The sequence below is a fragment of the Ambystoma mexicanum genome, chromosome 9, assembly GCF_040938575.1.
Source record: "Ambystoma mexicanum isolate Mex_15411 chromosome 9, UKY_AmexF1_1, whole genome shotgun sequence".
In the NCBI taxonomy this organism is placed as follows: Eukaryota; Metazoa; Chordata; class Amphibia; order Caudata; family Ambystomatidae; genus Ambystoma; species Ambystoma mexicanum.
The window spans coordinates 411,582-430,809 of NC_090931.1; the positions used below are offsets into that span (position 1 = coordinate 411,582).

At 46.9% G+C, this 19,228-nt stretch overlaps 1 protein-coding gene across 1 annotated transcript in view; it reads left to right on the forward strand.

Annotated features, from left to right (window-relative positions):
• Positions 1 to 19,228, forward strand: part of LOC138489558 (E3 ubiquitin-protein ligase TRIM39-like) — a 456,265-nt gene that overhangs the window by 299,854 nt on the left and 137,183 nt on the right. Inside the window, exons 7-8 of the mRNA XM_069617283.1 lie at positions 2,313 to 2,333; positions 2,429 to 2,455. Of these exons, the coding sequence (XP_069473384.1) occupies positions 2,313 to 2,333; positions 2,429 to 2,455 (48 nt within the window). The remainder of the gene's footprint in view (positions 1 to 2,312; positions 2,334 to 2,428; positions 2,456 to 19,228) is intronic.

Below are 19,228 nucleotides of genomic sequence, written 5' to 3' on the forward strand. Positions count from 1 at the left end.
GTCTACATTAGGTGCTGGTAGAAGGCGATGGGATTCAGACCTTCAACTGCCTACATTAGGTGCTGGTAGGAGGTGATGGGATTCGTACCTTTCGCTGTCTACATTAAGTGCTGGTAGGAGGTGTACCTTCGACTGTCTACATTAGGTGTTGATAGGAGGTGATGAAATTCGTACCTTCGACTGTCTACATTAGGTGCTGGTAAGAGGCGATGGGTTTCCTACCTTCGACTGTCTACGTTAGGTGCTGGTAGGAGGTAATGGGATTTGTACCTTCAACTGTCTACATTAGGTGCTAATAGGAGGTAATGAAATTCATACCTTCGACTGTTTACATTAGGTGCTGGTAAGAGGCGATGGGATTTGTACCTTCGACTGTCTACATTAGTTGCTGGTAGAAGGTGATGGGATTCGTGCCTTCGACTGTCTACATTAGGTGCTGATAGGAGGTGATGAAATTCGTACCTTTGACTGTCTACATTAGGTGCTGGTAGAAGGCGACGGGATTTGGACCTTCGACTGCCTACATTAGGTGCTGGTAGGAAGCGATGTGACTCATACCTTCGACTGCCTACATTAGGTGCTGGTAGGAGGCGATGTGACTCATACCCTCGACTGTCTATATTAGGTGCTGGTAAGAGGGGATGGGATTTGTACCTTCAACTGTCTACATTAGGTGCTGGTAGGAGGCGATGGGATTCGTTCCTTTGACTGTCTACATTAGTTGCTGGTAGAAGGTGATGGGATTCGTGCCTTCGACTGTCTACATTAAGTGCTGGTAGGAGGTGTACCTTCGACTGTCTACATTAGGTACTGGTAGGAGGTGATGGGACTCGTACCTTCAACTGTCTACATTAGGTGCTAATAGGAGGTGATGAAATTTGTACCTTCGACTGTCTTCATTAGGTGCTGGAAGAGGTGATGGGATTCGGACCTTCGACTGCCTACATTAGGTGCTGGTAGGAGGCGATGGGACTCGTACCTTCGACTGTCTACATTAGGTGCTGGTAGGAGGTGATCGGATTCGTACCTTCGACTGTCTACATTAAGTGCTGGTAGGAGGTGTACCTTCGACTGTCTACATTAGGTGCTGATAGGAGGTGATGAAATTCGTACCTTCGACTGTCTACATTAGGTGCTGGTAAGAGGCGATGGGATTCCTACCTTCGACTGTCTACATTAGGTGCTGGTAGGAGGTGATGGGATTTGTACCTTCGACTGTCTACATTAGGTGCTGGTAAGAGGTGATGGGATTTGTACCTTTGACTGTCTACATTAGTTACTGGTAGAAGGTGATGGGATTCGTGCCTTCGACTGTCTACATTAAGTGCTGCTGCGAGGTGATTGGATTTGTACCTTCGACTGTCTACATTAAGTGCTGCTGCGAGGTGATTGGATTTGTACCTTCGACTGTCTACATTAGGTACTGGTAGGAGGTGATGGGATTCGTGCCTTCGACTGCCTACATTAGGTGCTGGTAGAAGGCGATGGGATTCGGACCTTCGACTGTCTACATTAGGTGCTGATAGGAGGTGATGAAATTCGTACCTTCGACTGTCTACATTAGTTGCTGGTAGGAGGGGATGGGATTCGTGCCTTCGACTGTCTACATAAGGTGCTGGTAGCAGGCGATGGGACTCGTACCCTCGACTGTACATTAGGTGCTGATAGGAGGTGATGAAATTCGTACCTTCGACTGTCTACGCTATTGATCGGTAGGAGGGGATGGGATTCGTGCCTTCGACTGTCTACATCAGGTACTGGTGATGGGATTCATAATTGGTTTAAATGTTTAAAAAGGATGCACACTCTTTTTTTTTTCCTGCTAAGGCAGGATCCGCTAATCTTAATTCATGTTATTGTTCGGTTGACTCCACATTTTGCCTGAAATAAGATAGCAAGTTTCTATGAAAGCTTTCAGGCGGTGATGATATTCGTACAAGTTCTACAAAGATATGATCCTTTCAAATGCGAGTATGGAGAAATGTTGCTTTTCCAGTTCTGTCAATCTGTTGTCATTTAAACATAATCTTATTGTCTTTAAGAAGTGTAATTTGCCAACATCATTCCAGTTTTCTGCACTGCCAATTAAGTGGGGCTTTTTTTCCATGGCATCATTTGGTATTGCACTCCCAAGTAGTCTAATGTTCTGCTGAGTTCTTGGCCTAGCTCCAGGAATTCCTAATCATCTCCTATTCTAAAGAGGCAAATTTATGAAACCCTATTGAACAAATGCAGTATAAACGAGAAACAAGTTTGAGTTATCACAAACATTGTTGGGCTATAAACATATATACATGTTTTCTATTCTGCAGGTTCGTTTATAAAAGAGCTAGGTAAGTGTTAAGGTCTTACATGTTCGTAATCAACATTTGAGTGTTTGTGATTATACTTGTTTTTCTAACCTCTCCAATTCTTATCTTTATTTCAGCATGGAAACAGGTGTGCAAGACTGCAGGTAGGCAATATCGTTGTGCTATATGTGTGTGTATAATTCTCTCCACTGTCTTTGTGTTGGGGTTGGATACATGTTCAACCATTTAATCCTCGCATCGAAATCTTGATTTTGTCCGGATTGTTATGTATGGTTCATGGTTGCAGGCACGTTAATATCAGGGTAAGTGCTGTGGCCAAGCCCATTGCCCATTATGCAATTAGTGATTCAAGCCCTGGCATATTTGCCCAATATACATGTCTCTGTCCATTTCACGTTCCCAAAGCACGTATTGATTATATACAAAGCAGAGGAAAAGCTCCATGCGGGCTATGTGTCCACTTCCGCTCTCCTAGAGGGATATTGTGAGAGACCAGACTGTCCATGGTCCGTTCCTATCAGAACATTGTTTGTATGGTTCTTCTGAGCTTTGATAATGCGCTTTGTTCTGTAACACGAATGTTCTTATTAAGACTGCAATGCACACTAAAGAACATTACACATTTTAAAAGCGACTCATTTGGCAGCACAATTATGAACATCCTTTTTTTGCTTTTTGTGCCCAAACCTGCACAATATTTTGTCTCCCAGATGTATTTTCTTCTTGGAAAGCGTCACACTCCGATTTACAGCTCGTATCGGTTTCTTCTCTGAGCACCAAAGCCAGGTGTAATATTGTGTGCTGCCCACTGTGTGCTGCCCACTGCGTGCTGCCCACTGTGTGCTGGTTATAGTATGCACAAACACTGACGATGACCAGAAAATATAACATAACAAACGTCTTATAAATAAAAAAACACCAAGTTATGTGTTTTGTTTCTGTTTTTGCTGCTGTTTATCAGTGCTTTTGTGGCTCCAGCAAAGTTGGGAGAGAGAGAGAGAGAGAGGGAGAGAGAGAGAGGGAAAGAGGGAGACAGAGAGAGAGAACGAGAGGGGGTAGAAGGAGAGTGGGAGAGAGGGAGGGGAAAAGAGGAAGAGAGAGAGGGGAGAGAGACAGAGAGAGATGGCGAGAGAGAGAGGAAGGGAGAGAGGGAGAGGGAGAGAGAGAAAGAGAGGGGGAGAGAAGGAGAGAGAGGGAGAGAGGGAGAGGAAGAGAGAGAGAGAGGAAGAGAGAGGAAGTGAGAGAACGAGAGGGAGAGGGGGAGAGAGGGAGGGGAGAGAGAGAGAGGGAGAGAGATGGAGAGAGAGAGGAAGAGGGAGGGAGAGAGAGGGAGATACAGAGAGAGGGGGGAGAGACAAAGACAGAAGGAGAGGGAGAGAGAGGGAGAGAGGGAAAGAGAGAGGGAGAGAGAGAAAGAGAGGGAAGAGGGAGAGGGGGAGAGAGAGGGAGAGAGGGCGAGATGGAGAAAGGGAGAGGGAGGGAGAGATAGAGGGAGAGGGAGAGAGCGAGAGGAAGAGGGAGAGAGAGAGGGAAAGAGGGAGACAGAGAGAGAGAACGAGAAGGGGGAGAAGGAGAGTGGGAGAGAGGGAGGGGATGAGAGGGAGAGAGGGGGAGAGAGATAGAGAGAGATGGCGAGAGAGGGAGGGAGAGAGGGAGAGGGAGTGTGAGAAATAGAGGGGGAGAGAAGGAGAGAGAGGGAGAGGGAGAGAGGGAGGGGAAGAGAGGAAGAGAGAGAGAGAGGAAGAGAGATAGAGAGAGATGGCGAGAGGGAGAGGGAGAGAGGGAGTGAGAAAAAGAGAGGGAGAGGGGGAGAGAGGGAGAGAAGATTTTTGAGAACATTGTAAAGACTGGAGTGTATCCTCGTACTTGGTCCACAGCATACATCATACTAGTCTTTAAAAGAGGGGACATGTCCAATCCCCTAAACTACCGTCCAATTGCAATTTTAAATGCGGACAGTAAGGTGTTTGCATCTATCTTGTGGTCACATTTGGAATTATGGCAATCAGAACTTGGGATACTCAAAAAGTGGCAGACTGGATTTAGATGTAATATGGGTACATCACTAAATGGAACTATAATGAACTGTCTACAATCCCAGGCATGAAATGGGACATACAACCTTGTGTATGTTGCATCTTTAGACCTTACAGCCGCCTTTGACGCAGTAGATAGGGGTCTATTGTGGTGCAAATTGGCATCTTGGGGCATACCAAAGGGTTTATTGAGAATGATAATGGCTCTGTACTCGGAAACTACACTTGGAGTACGTTTAAATCATTCGGGCTCCTTCTCTGAAAGCATTCCAGTGGGCAGGGGTGTTTGACAAGGATGCATGTACTTGGGAGATGCAGGAGAATCGTTGTCATCCGCTGGCCTGGTCTCTCCTAAATTAGCAGGACTCAGGATTAAATGGTTGGCCTAAGTAGATGATTTTCTTTTATTTGATGTTACCACATTTGGTCTCCAAAGACTCATTGATGCATTTGTCAAGTATGTAAAAGACTTGTCACTGACAGTTAATCCAGAAAAGACTAAAGTTATTCAGTTGACAAATTCTAGGAAACAGTTCCATCAAAAGTGGTTTGTAGCTAAAAAAGAAATTAAGAAGGTCAATTCCCTACCGTATCTGGGATTCTTGGTGAATGGAAGTCTGTATATTTCCAACACAACCGCTTGGTTTAAGGACAAAGCCATTACCTTGTCAAATTAACTGTGCAAAGTGGATGCTAAATTTGGGCAATTCGATATTATGAGGCTAGAGTAGTTCCAAAGTTACTATACGGAATTGAGGTGTACCAAACAGAGATCCTGGAGCTTCTTCCAATTTTAGAAGGGATAATCTGGAAGCGAGTATTGCAAGCTCCCAAATCTACCCCTCTTTCGAAAATCAGGTATGAATTGGGGATTGTCTCCCTTAAAACGAGAGTGTTATGACCGGCTCTTGGTCATAGGGTTCACTCCAAGGGACACTCAGGATACACAGGCCAGGTACGCATAGTGGTTACTTTATTAGCTTCTTAGGTTACAGGATCAGATGTCAACAAGTCATTAGGAGATAAAGAGGAAAGGGACAGGAGCCCACTGGCTCCCACCACCCGGGCTCACATAATCTAACTGCCTGGGTTAGAACCCATTCAACTCCAAACATTCTAATCTCACACTCCAGACTCACAGCCTACATTCTGATGGTGACATCAATCCTGGCTCAGCACACATGCAAGTATAAGAGCCAACCCTAACACCTCCTTTCCTACAACAAACAAACACACTTCAAACACACACTTAGAGAAAGCAACCCTAACACCTCCTCCTCTTGCATAAAGAACAACACACACTTTCACAACAGCAAGACACACCTCACTCTCAGCAGAGTTCCGCTAACCCCAGAGATTGAACAAACAGGCGTAACTAACATCCTATGACAGTCCCGGCCGCCACAACTAACATTCCTAACCAATCAAAGCATCACAAATCGCCTTCCGTTCCCTCCTGCCACAAAGGAACCTCGAACTGCCACTTTCGAGCACTAACCGCCCACATCGGCAAACAAACCACAACACTACCAAGACCAACCAAACACAAAGCTCCTTCCGTTCCTCTCTGCCACAAAGGAACCTCGGACTGCCCCTTCCGAGTACTAACTCCCAAAACCGGGAAAAACCAGGTACTGTCATAACTGCGCAAGATACTTACTAACAACCCAACAATCTACCTGGGTCACCAAGAAACCACAGTCACAACTCATGCCGCTGTCAAATCCATTCCAAAATTCAAGCAACACAGACACACCTAATCACCAGTCACTCACCTCATCACACCAATAAAGAAACGCAACCAGCTGTCACTAAAGAACCACCACCAGCATAACGCTACAAATGTTGGCCAGACAAATGAGCCCTTCAAAACCAAATAAACACCCCAAAGTGAACACAGCTGCAGATGAAACGTTGCCAGGCTTCTGAAATTAATCAAGAGCGGACTCAAGAACAATTCCAAAAGTCACCTAAAGTTAAAAGAAAACACTAAATGCAATGTAACTTGCATCTCCAGAATTCCAAGCAATCCCTGGACCTTAACAACTCCAGGGTCACCAAAAACATCAAAGCTTCTTACAGCTTCAAGTAAACTCCGCAGAGCTAGACACCTTCAAAAACAACATAGAAGCTTCACACAGCTTCAGGCACTAGTCCCCTGCTAGATGCCTCTGGACAGCTCCGCAGAGCCACAATCCAAAACAACATAAAAGCTTCACTAGGTTTCATGTGAACTCCTCAGAGCCACCAATCATCACAAAAACACAGCTTTGCAAAGCTTATGGTACTAGTCTCCTACTAGGTACCTCTGGACCCCTCAGAGTCACTAACCATTTAATCAAAGTTCCAACTAGCTTCTATACTAGCCTACCACTAGTAACATCACTAGGGCCTCAAAACACCAAACACCTCCAACACTGCAGAGTCCCCTGACCAACCCTGGTCATGTACATCAATTAAAACATATTCCAAAAACAATAAAAGATTTCAAAACCCAACACTGGTCATGCACCAACACTAAAACATTCACATACTGCTACAACACACACACAAACACAGGATGTTCAAAATACAGACAACCCCGGCATAGAATGTTAACTGCTAAGGAGCGCTGCAGTCACTCTGGCAGTCATCATGGGTTGCACATCCATACACGCACAAACAGAACATCACGCCTACAATGCCTCAAAAATGGTTATAGTAAGCATTGCAATGACATATCAATAATCACATTATAAATTGCAGATCTCATTTCCTAAAAGTCCATGTTGCCAAAGCATGGGCAACTCTAAATGCTGAAATGACTCAAAGATTGTGGTAACCATTAATGACCAACATCACTCTTATTGTGCTTTAAGATCACAAATCTCACACCACACACACACAAGCAAAACATAGTCTTAGGATGATCAGAACATTGAAACATAGTACATCCAAGTCACATTTTCTAAAAGTCCATGTCGCCATTAAACAGGCAACCTAATATGCTAAAATGCCTCAAAACGTTATACTAAGCATAATAGGATCAACACCCTTTGATTGTCCACCTCAATCAACCTCATATGTGCCACTCACACACAACCCCTGTCACAACACAAATGTGGAAACCAACTTTAAATGAGACCTAAACGTGCATGTTGCCAACTGGGGCCAACTCTAAAACCAACCTGCAATGCCTCAAAATGGTTACATCTAAAATAAAATGCATCTCCTATTCTAAGTGCAACATCATTCTCACTAATACTTTTCATGGTAATTCACTACTAATGCACAACAGTACTCTTCAGTCACTGCTTGCCACATCGTTGCTCAATCCATAATGACATTTTACTTTTAAATGAAACTCCAAAATTTCTTCTGCAAGCATAAACTAATCATCCCCAAAAACTACTATCATACCCAAACCCAAACAGTAACCATTTTCTCATTGCATGGTCCCCACCTCAGACCAAATCAGCATAGCGTCTATTCTCATTAAAACCTTTAGCCTCCAGGTGCATAAAAGGCAAAATTACGCTTACTTGGCATGGAAATTACACTTCCCCTTTTTAAAAAAACCTGGCATAGTCACTCAGGAAATGGTGGCACACTTGGGCAGCCTCATGCAACCCTGCCAATGTCTCCTCATGTACCAGGGGGCCTGCTCCTGGCAGACTCCAACAGGCCATTCTTGCCCCAGGCTCCATGGGGCAGGGTGCTTCTGACACCCCTGGGTGGCCGCCTGCAACAGCCCTGGGGGCTGACTAAAGAAGTACTTGGTGGCTGACTCAAACAGCCCTGAATGCTTTCCATTTCTCCAGACTCTTGGACAGCCTCTAATGACTCCTGGCCTCAAACAGGGCACTCTCCCTTCTTCCCAGGGGTCTCCTCTGACAGGCTGTCCCTTCCAGCCCTGGGTGCTTTCCATTTCTCCAGACTCTTGGACAGCCTCTAATGACTGCTGGCCTCAAAGAGGGCACTCTACCTTCTTCCCAGGGGTCTCCTCTGACAGGCTGTCCCTTCCAGCCCTGGGTGATTTCCATTTCTCCAGACTCTTGGACAGCCTCTAATGACTCCTGGCCTCAAAGAGGGCACTCTACCTTCTTCCCAGGGGTCTCCTCTGACAGGCTGTCCCTTCCAGCCCTGGGTGGACTGGCTGAAACAGCCCTGGGTGGTGGGTGCAACCAGTCTATGGGGGGCAGTGGGCTCTCCCTCTCTCCTTTCATTTACTTGTCCTCTTGCCTGCACCCCCCGCAGCAGAGTCTCTTCTCCTCTCTCACATGACATCACACAGGTACCTGCATCTCCTTTTGCTTCACTTGGTGTCCACTCCAAGGTCCTCCTTCACCATACCTCATCCCATCCTCGTCGCCAATTGTTATGACCGGCTCTTGGTCATAGGGTTCAGATCTCATTTCCTAAAAGTCCATGTTGCCAAAGCATGGGCAACTCTAAATGCTGAAATGACTCAAAGATTGTGGTAACCATTAATGACCAACATCGAACACAGCTCTTATACTTGCATGTGTGCTGAGCCAGGATTGATGTCACCATCAGAATGTAGGCTGTGAGTCTGGAGTGTGAGATTAGAATGTTTGGGGTTGAATGGGTCCTAACCCAGGCAGTTAGATTATGTGAGCCTGGGTGGTGGGAGCCAGTGGGCTCCTGTCCCTTTCCTCTTTGCATCTCAATGACTTGATGACATCTGATCCTGTAACCTAAGAAGCTAATAAAGTAACCACTATGCGTACCTGGCCTGTGTATCCTGAGTGTCCCTTGGAGTGAACCCTATGACCAAGAGCCGGTCATAACAGAGAGCATTCTGGAGTATCCTCTTGCTGGTAAGAGAGTTCTTATGTCCACCTGAGAACTCTCTTTTTTTTAGATTTGAATAAAATGTATTTAAACCAGGAGGTGGTACAATTGAAAGAAGTTCATACTCTGAGTGTAAGCATCTTGGACGATATAGGAAGCACAACCAGGAACTTTGTAGCAATCTGACGAAAACTAAAATGAGATTGTTTCGTTGGGATTGGGTTCATACACTCAAATCAATATGCACGTATAGCTCACTAAAACATATAGATACTGAACACAAAGATCTGGGAACTTTGGCACCCTTTCTTGGCATTTACCCCGATAGAAGTACTTGGTCGTGCTTCCTGTGGTTTCGGTGGAGTGGTATACACACTAGAAGAATCCTAGTGCAATTTGGTTTGATCCTCATGGATGAAGCGGGTTGTAGATTGTGTGCAAAAGATACAGAGACTTTACGCCATTGGGTCCTTGACTTTAGTGCCTAATCTCTTTTACATGCTAAATATTTTAAGAGCTTGTATATGTGTAATGAAATGAATTATGTTGATTGTCACATCCCGTTTTTATTGGAAATTGCCATGGCGTTTATATGAGCGCTCTTCAACACACAGATCCCGCTAAAACTACAATTCCCATCCTCCTGCTATGTTAGTCACGTGACACGCACGTACCACGTTGCCGTGCCTTCTGAAGACCGTATTTATACTGTCTGTTCGAGTGCCAAGTGCTCCTAAACTGTGTTAGTTCCGAGCGCTGTTTCCTGACTCCTGTTTGATCTTGAATCCTGTGCTTAATTCGAGCCTCCGCCTCTGCCTTTTCCTTCCCTGTTTCCGACGCCCGTCCCTCCTCGACTGCTTTCCCCGGAATCCTTGAACCCGGCTTGCAACTCGACCTCCACTTGTTAAAGTCCTCTGGCTGTGACGCTTTCTCACTCGAATATTATAGTAAAGGAACTAGCGTGGGGTAACGCTTGTTTCCTCTGCCTTTATTTTTGTTTGCTTAAACATTTTTTTTGGCACTGTTTATTCTGGACGCTTTGCTGAATCTGCAATTGGATTGCTTTGGACATATTTGGACGCTTTGCTGAAACCGAATTGGATTGCTTTGGGATATTCTTTGGGACGCTTTGCTGAGTCTATTTTTGAGCACTGTGGACATCTTCTTGGGACGCTTTGCAGCACTGATGTCCTGATACACTGGTGCACTCCTCCTTCACCGTTGATATAAGCTTTCCCCTCTGTGTCCAATACTAGTAGGTTACTGGTACATTTTTCCTACGGAACAGGTAAGAGTGGGTACTTGGGGGTCTTGTTTGCTGTTCATTTGGCAATACCTGGCTGCATTCTGAACGTCTGCTCTGCTCTTCCCTTCTTTAGCTCTGCTGAGTCTGCTCCTGCCTTTTCACTCAAGCCCTCAGCCTGACAGGTGGAATAGATTCATGTAGGCTGAGCTCTTGGGGGGAAAGTCTTTGGCCTATCACGTTAGAGACTTTTCGTGTTCAAAGAGAGAAGGATACTTTTCCATAACTGGGAGAGTGTTATCTGCGACAACTGGGATACCATACCTAGGCTGTGACAGATTTAGGAGCCCTTTTAAACCGTCTCTCGGTTATGGAGGCTGCATCGGACCCATTGGCAGCCCTCATGCAGGCTTTTTCTGCTCTTCGTACCGATATGGCATCAGCACATGTGACTTTACATCAACGCATGGATGTTTTACAGAGCTTTGTGGAGCCCCTACCCCATGACGAGGAATTTGGTGACGCCGCGGCTGCGGCGCCTCCTCCTGTGCCACTTGTACCGCCTCCGGCTCCAGCTCCAGTTGTCCTCCCTGGGCCATTCCCTTTGGCCCCACCAGAACGCTTTTTGGGTGATCCCAAGGCGTATCGAACCTTTGTGAACCAATGTCGCCTTCATTTTCTTTGTCGTCCCTTGGCATTTCCAGATGCTACTACAAAGGCGGAATTTGTTCTTTCCCATCTGGGTGGCACTGCTGCAGCATGGGATAATCTATTGCTGGAAGCAGATGACCCGGCTCTGTATGATTTTGATATGTTAATCCAAGCCATGAACAGTGTTTTTGATATAAGATATAAAGCACAGTCCTCTGATCTGGAGTTCTTGGCTATTAGCCAAGGCAAGTCGGATCTCTTGACATATCTTGCCCGTTTCAATCAATTAGCGGCTGAAACCACATGGCCAGAACAGAAGAAATCGGCTGTGTTTTATAAAGGTTTGTGGGACGAACTGAAAGATGCCCTATCAGTGGTACCTGCTCTTCCATCTGGTTTTCCCGAATTGCTGGACTTAGTCTTACAAGTCGACGCTCGACTCCGGCAAAGACGTGGCGAACGTCGCTATCCCGATATTCGCACCACCTCCCGACCAGATGGAACTACACCTGTTTCTCAGGGAGAAGCTGAACCTATGCAAATCGGGGCAATTAGGGGTCCATTGTCCAAGGCCGAACGAGAAAGGAGGGTGGTGAACAATCTATGTTTCTATTGTGGCCAGTCAGGTCATTACATCCGTCTGTGTCCCAAAAGGCCCGCCAAGTCGTCGGGAAACGCCAGGACTCGTCCTTAAACCGGGCCTTCCGGACGAGTCAAATGATCCCAGGCCCGGGTGAGTGTTTTCCGTCTTCGCATGTTTACCTTACTATGTGCTTTACGGCTCCCGGCCTCATTACCTTTTCCAACCCGGTAATGATAGACTCAGGGGCTAGCGGGAATTATATGGACCTTAAGTTGGCCAAACGTTACGGACTACCTATATTTCCTAAAGCAAGACCTGAGGAAATACATGCGGTAGATGGTTCACGTTTAGTATCTGGACAGGTGACGGATCAAACAGGTCCACTACAAATGTCCACTTTACAAGGACATTCGGAATCCATCACTTTCGACCTTATCACGGCCCCTCAATTTGGCATCATTCTGGGGCTTTCTTGGTTGCAAAGACACAATCCTGTAGTTGACTGGGTTGAACAAACCGTACGGTTCTCTTCCTCTTTTTGTATACAGAGGTGCTTTGAGTCCTGTAATGTAGCGGTATTGTCCCCTTGTCTGGCGATGGTAACTTGCCTCCCTTCTATCAACGCCACGTCATCTAACCCTGTTTCGGTACTCCCCTTGGAGTACCAGGAATTTTCTGATGTGTTTGACAAAGGACTTTCAGAAAAACTGCCCCCACACAGATGCTATGACTGCCCCATCGACCTGATACCTGGAGCAGCAATCCCCCATGGTCGAATTTACTCCCTTACACAGAAGGAGGAAGAACAACTACGGAGCTATATTGACAACGCCTTACGCTTCGGACACATACGTCCGTCCCGCTCACCAGCGGCCTCCCCAATATTTTTTGTGCCAAAGAAAGAAGGGGATCTGCGCCCCTGTGTGGACTACCGCGCCCTTAATAAAGTCACGGTGAAGAACCAGTATCCGTTGCCGCTTATTACTGAGCTCCTCGATAAAATGACCTCTTCCACTATCTTCACCAAGTTGGACTTGCGGGGAGCATACAATTTGGTGAGGATGCGAAAGGGAGATGAATGGAAGACTGCCTTTAAGACAAAATATGGGCTCTATGAATATTGTGTAATGCCCTTTGGGCTTTGCAATGCCCCAGCGACGTTTCAGCATTTTGTAAATGACATCTTCAGGGACATGCTGGATTGCTATGTTGTTATCTATTTGGATGACATTCTGATATATTCGGAAACTCTGCCCCAACATATACAGCATGTGCGCTCTGTTCTACTTCGTCTAAGGGAATACTCTCTCTTTGCTAAACTGGAGAAGTGTGTGTTCCATGCATCATCTGTAGAGTTCTTGGCGTTTCAGATTTCCCAAAAAGGAGTGCTCATGTGTACCTCCAAGGTTCGGGCAGTTTTGGATTGGCCCGTTCCGAGCTCAGTAAAAGCTCTTCAATCCTTCTTGGGTTTTGCCAACTTTTATAGGCGTTTTATCGCCTCGTTTTCTGAAATAGTAGCCCCATTAACTCGGTTGACCAGTCCTAATGTCCCTTTTGTGTGGGATGAGGAAGCGCAGACAGCATTACGGAACCTGAAGGACGCTTTTACCACCGCTCCTGTATTACAGCACCCCAATCCAGCTCTCCCATTCATCGTGGAAGCAGATGCCTCTGCTATTGCGATAAGGGCCATCCTTTCGCAGGTTTGCCTCGCTACTCAACACCTACATCCGGTGGCTTTCCATTCCCGAAAACTTACCCCATCTGAACGTAATTATACGATTATGGAAAGAGAACTCCTTGCAATCAAGGTGGCGTTCAAGGAGTGGAGGCATCATCTCTTAGGTGCAAGACACCCGATAACTGTGTATACAGATCTTCGAAACCTTCAGGCCTTGTCGCACGTGAAATGTACCAACGCCAGACAGATACGTTGGCATTTGTTTTTTACCATGTTTGATTTCACGGTGACGTATCGCCCTGGTCCATTGCATGGAAAGGCAGATGCCCTGTCCCACATTGGTACTGACACGGAATCTGTAAAACAATCAACCCCGGTATTACCCTCAGGTGCTGTTATATGTGTTTGTTCGGTCTCCCTGTCAATTATAGTCAGATTACGGAGATGGGCCAGGGATCATGTTTCTGTCCTGAAGGAGATGGACGCTGAACTTATCTCCGGACTTCCCTACGTTAAAGGTCTACTGTACCTACCTGACAACCAAACCAGACGGAAGGCTCTTGAATGGTCCCATGACCTCCCTTTAGCAGCCCATCCTGGCCGGGCAAAAACCTATGATCTTTTGCACCGTTGGTGCTGGTGGCCTGGCATGAAGAAAGATACCGAACAATACGTCCTTAAGTGTGCCGTATCTACACAATGCAAGAGACAGCCTGGTAAACCCGTTGGTCTTCTAATGTGTATGCCTTTACCACCGCACCCGTGGCATACGGTGACCCTGGATTTTGTGGTAGAACTCCCCTGTATCGGGGGTATGTCCACAATTCTTGTGGTAGTGGATGTCTTTACTAAGATGGCTCGGTTTATACCATGCTCGGGAATACCAACTGCTCCCACATTGGCAAGCTTGTTCTTTGACCATGTGGTACGCTTTTTCGGACTACCTACGGTCCTGATTTCCGACCGGGGGTCTCAGTTTACCTCGCGCTTTTGGCGCGTTCTCACTTCCTCCTTGGGTGTTGATGCCCGCTTGTCCTCGGCCTACCACCCTCAAACGGATGGCCAGACCGAACGTACCAATGGCACCATGGAACAGTTTCTTCGCTGTCTGTGTCTACAACATCAATCAAATTGGTTGTCGGTCTTAGGTGCCGCGGTATTTGCCTATAACAATTCTCTGCACTCATCGGTTGGCTGTTCCCCGTTCTATGCGTTATATGGGTTGCACCCAAGGACCCTTCCACCTGTCCTGCCTTCCCTAAGGCAAGTTCCTGCAGTCAATGCAGTTAGGGATTCATTGATTACCATTCGTAAATCCGTATTAACACATCTACAAGCTGCACAACGTCGCACCAAAATGCAGGCGGATAAGCGGCGTGCTCCGGCTCCTCCTTATTCCTGTGGGGACCGCGTATGGCTCTCAACAAAGCACCTGGACATTCGGGGCAAACGGAAACTGTAACCATGTTTTGTGGGTCCTTACACAATCTTGCGGTGTCTCAACCCCGTTGCTGTTCGTCTGGACATACCAACACATTGGAGGGTGCACCCGGTCTTCCATGTCTCCTTGCTTCGGCCTTTTGTACCTGGCACCCGACTACCTCCCATTCCGGCCCCACTTGCCGTCCGTGGCGAGGATGAATATGAGGTGCGTGCCATTCTAGATACCCGCCTCTGCCGTGGGGTTTGGTCCTATTTGATTGACTGGATGGGGTATGGTCCAGAGGACAGGTCCTGGGAACCAGCCTCTAATCTAAATGCACCCCGTTTGTTGCATGCTTTCTGGTTGCATCGCTTGCGCGGGCACAGGAGAAGTCGCCCTTTGTGGAGGGGTACTGTCACATCCAGTTTTTATTGGAAATTGCCATGGCGTTTATATGAGCGCTCTTCAACACACAGATCCCGCTAAAACTACAATTCCCATCCTCCTGCTATGTTAGTCACGTGACACGCACGTACCACGTTGCCGTGCCTTCTGAAGACCGTATTTATACTGTCTGTTCGAGTGCCAAGTGCTCCTAAACTGTGTTAGTTCCGAGCGCTGTTTCCTGACTCCTGTTTGATCTTGAATCCTGTGCTTAATTCGAGCCTCCGCCTCTGCCTTTTCCTTCCCTGTTTCCGACGCCCGTCCCTCCTCGACTGCTTTCCCCGGAATCCTTGAACCCGGCTTGCAACTCGACCTCCACTTGTTAAAGTCCTCTGGCTGTGACGCTTTCTCACTCGAATATTATAGTAAAGGAACTAGCGTGGGGTAACGCTTGTTTCCTCTGCCTTTATTTTTGTTTGCTTAAACATTTTTTTTGGCACTGTTTATTCTGGACGCTTTGCTGAATCTGCAATTGGATTGCTTTGGACATATTTGGACGCTTTGCTGAAACCGAATTGGATTGCTTTGGGATATTCTTTGGGACGCTTTGCTGAGTCTATTTTTGAGCACTGTGGACATCTTCTTGGGACGCTTTGCAGCACTGATGTCCTGATACACTGGTGCACTCCTCCTTCACCGTTGATATAAGCTTTCCCCTCTGTGTCCAATACTAGTAGGTTACTGGTACATTTTTCCTACGGAACAGGTAAGAGTGGGTACTTGGGGGTCTTGTTTGCTGTTCATTTGGCAATACCTGGCTGCATTCTGAACGTCTGCTCTGCTCTTCCCTTCTTTAGCTCTGCTGAGTCTGCTCCTGCCTTTTCACTCAAGCCCTCAGCCTGACAGGTGGAATAGATTCATTGTAGGCTGAGCTCTTGGGGGGGAAGTCTTTGGCCTATCACGTTAGAGACTTTTCGTGTTCGAAGAGAGAAGGATACTTTTCCATAACTGGGAGAGTGTTATCTGCGACAACTGGGATACCATACCTAGGCTGTGACATTGATAGAGATGGTTTTATCTGGTCTCGCAAGTGATTGCGATATCAGGTTTTATTAATGCACTACATCTAGCTTCATAATTCTACTGAGATTCTGTAGCATCATTAGTTTGTTGTTTTTTTTCTTTCTCTTCCTTGGATTTACTTGATCATTTATGTAAAGGAAAACGTGATATTGTAACTTTTAAATGTTCTTAACGATTTTAATGTTTATGTATGTAATGTTTGAATTTCTTAGTTTTGTACATGAATCAAAGATTGATCTTCCAACCAAATGATTTAATTAAAAAAAAAGAGAGAGGGTGGAGGAAGGAGAGAGAGATGGTGAGATGGAGAGGCAGAGAGGGAGAGAGACAGAGTGAGGGAGACAGAGAGAGGGAGAAAAGGAGAGAGGGAGAGAGGGAGCCAGAGGCAGAGAGATAGAGAGAGAGAGACAGAGAGAGAGGCAAAGCTAGACAGAAAGGGAGAGAGGGAGAGAGAGAGAGATAGAGAGAGAGAGAGGGGCAGGGCTAGACAGAGAGGGAGAGAGGGAGAGAGAGAGAGGGGCAGGGCTAGACAGAGAGGGAGAGAGGGAGAGAGAGAGAGATAGAGAGCTAATGGAGAGAGAGAGGGACAGAGAGAGAGAGAGGGAGAGAAAGAGGGAGGGAGAGGGGGAGAGAGAAAGGGGGGGGAGAGGGAGAGAGAGGGGGAGAGAGAGAGAGAGAGAGAGAGAGAGAGGGAGAGAGACAGGGAGAGAGAGGGAGATAGGGAGAAAGAGGGAGCGACACAGAGATAGAGAGAGGGAGAGAGACAGGGAGAGAGAGGGTGATAGGGAGAGAGAGGGAGGGGGAGAGAGGCAGATGGGGAGAGCGAAAGGGAGAGAGGGAGAGAGAGAGGGAGAGAGAGGGGGAGAGAGGGGGAGAGCGGGAGAGAATGAGAGGGAGGTGGAGTGAGAGAGAGAGAAAAGGAGAGAGAGAGAGGGAGAGAGGGCGAGAAGGAGAGAGAGGGAGAGAGGGCGAGGAGAGAGAGGGAGAGGAAGTGAGAGAGAGGGAGGGAGATAAAGGGATGGCGAGAAGGAGAGATGGAGAGAGGAAGGGGAGAGACGGAGGGAGAGAGACAGAGGGAGAGAGAGAGGGGAGAGAGGGAGTGAAAGAGAGGGGAGAGGAAGAGAGAGAGGGGGAGCGAGGGTGAGAGGAAGAGAGAGGGGTAGAGAGAGAGAGGGAGTGCCCGGAAGTGCCCGGAAGTGCTGTTGGCTTCGGCTGCATGGGACGCTGCTGCTCCTGGCCTCTTTGGACTAAGGGTCTGTGCGCCTATTGCTTGGCTGCAACACGGAGGGTGGCATTCTACTGCATTTCAAGTAAATATCTACCTAGCTCGATATTTTGGGGCTCGCCTCTGGCACGCCCCCTTCTACCTGCGTAGGGTTTTGTGTGCCTATCAACTGATAGTGTTTTTTTCTCTATTCCAGTTCAACGTGACGTGCTTTTGGTCCGCCGGCCTTTCCCGCCCACGTCTCACACATACGCCTCCAATACAGCACGGGCCTGCGCAGGAAAGTGCCTGCGCGCGGAAGTGCCCGTAAGTGCTGTTGGCCTGCTAGGCTGAGAGCGTGAGCGAGTGCACGACGCGCCTCTGCCTCCCTATCTGATTTGCATTGACTTATTCCTAACTTTGTGGTGTTTGGCTTAGGTTAATGGTCTTGCATTGACACCTGTGTCAACAGCTCTTTGTGTCCGCAAGTGTTTTGGGCTGTTCGGCAGCTGGTGGGGGTATGAGTTTTGGGGGGAATTGTGATGATATATGCTTCACTCTGGAAATAAGATCGTCACAGTAGTGCTGGCAATAATGTGTCGATTTGTTAGAAAAGTTGCATTGCCAAAACTGTGGTTGTTGTTTCGTATGGGTTAAAATAATCAAAGCGGAAGTATTTTTAGAATTGCCATAATGTCAAGCGGGGAGTAAACATGGTGGGCAGTTTAACTGTAACTGCGCCCATTCAATGGCATGAGTCCAGTGCTGAGATACGTGCCCCAGTGTTTCAAGCCTCCCTGTGTGGTGAGCGGACGATGGATGTGAACTCTGTGCCCTAGAGTCTACAATCATTAGCAATTGAATCTAATGATAGGGGAAACGAGCAGTTATTAGCAAAGCATAGAGGAAAAAGAGGGACATTGCCTGATGATAATGAAACCCCTGAGACAACAGCAGCAAAAGCAAATGTGGCTACTGTGGAAAGGGAGTATCACAAGTTAAGACACAATACTGAGGCACCCCACACTGGCAAATGAGTCCTACATCGCCAGCAGTATGTTTACCTTCCGAGGTAGAAGGGATATGCCTGCATAACATGCATGGTATGAATCCCCTGATCCACGGGCAGGCTTTGGTAGCAAGTACTATGAGGCCAGTGCAGCCTTCAAGTAGCTCGCCAATTTTTCAACCTATTGGATTGAATAATGGGGGCAATTCTTACCCAATAAATATTAGAGTAAAAGGTCTGTGTGATGATAGTAATCCGTATACTAAGGAAAATGGGAAGAATACTCCTGATTGGCAATTTGAGAAAAGTGGGCACCCGATGAACGAGGGCAGGGAAAACGTGACGCTTCCTGTAATATCCTCACTAGTGACCCTGCTAGACAAAGGACATAAGTGAACACACACGCGTTCGAATTCACTAAAAGATACAGAAAACATATCTAAACTAGAAGGATTTATGTTGGCACACGTGACCTGCCAGTCAGAGAAACTGGGCCTATTGGATTCGTGCATTTTGAAAGTGTTAACTCCTGTAAGCTCCAGTGGAAGCAACACAAGTGAGGACATGGACTCAAAAGAAAGGCATATGCTAAAGTGGTTGTTGAGGCGCATCAGTAGAGGCAACAGACTCCTGCGATCTAATGGTGGCAATTCAAACAAACTCTTTGAAATTAGTCGATGTATTTCGTTACTTAATCTCACAACACTCTGGATCTAATATCGCGAGAGATGGAGCCGGAAGTGTATTGCCGGCCAGCATTGGGGATTCCCCACATAGTCCATCACTGCTTGTACATATTATTGAGAATGAAGAGGCCATTCAAAG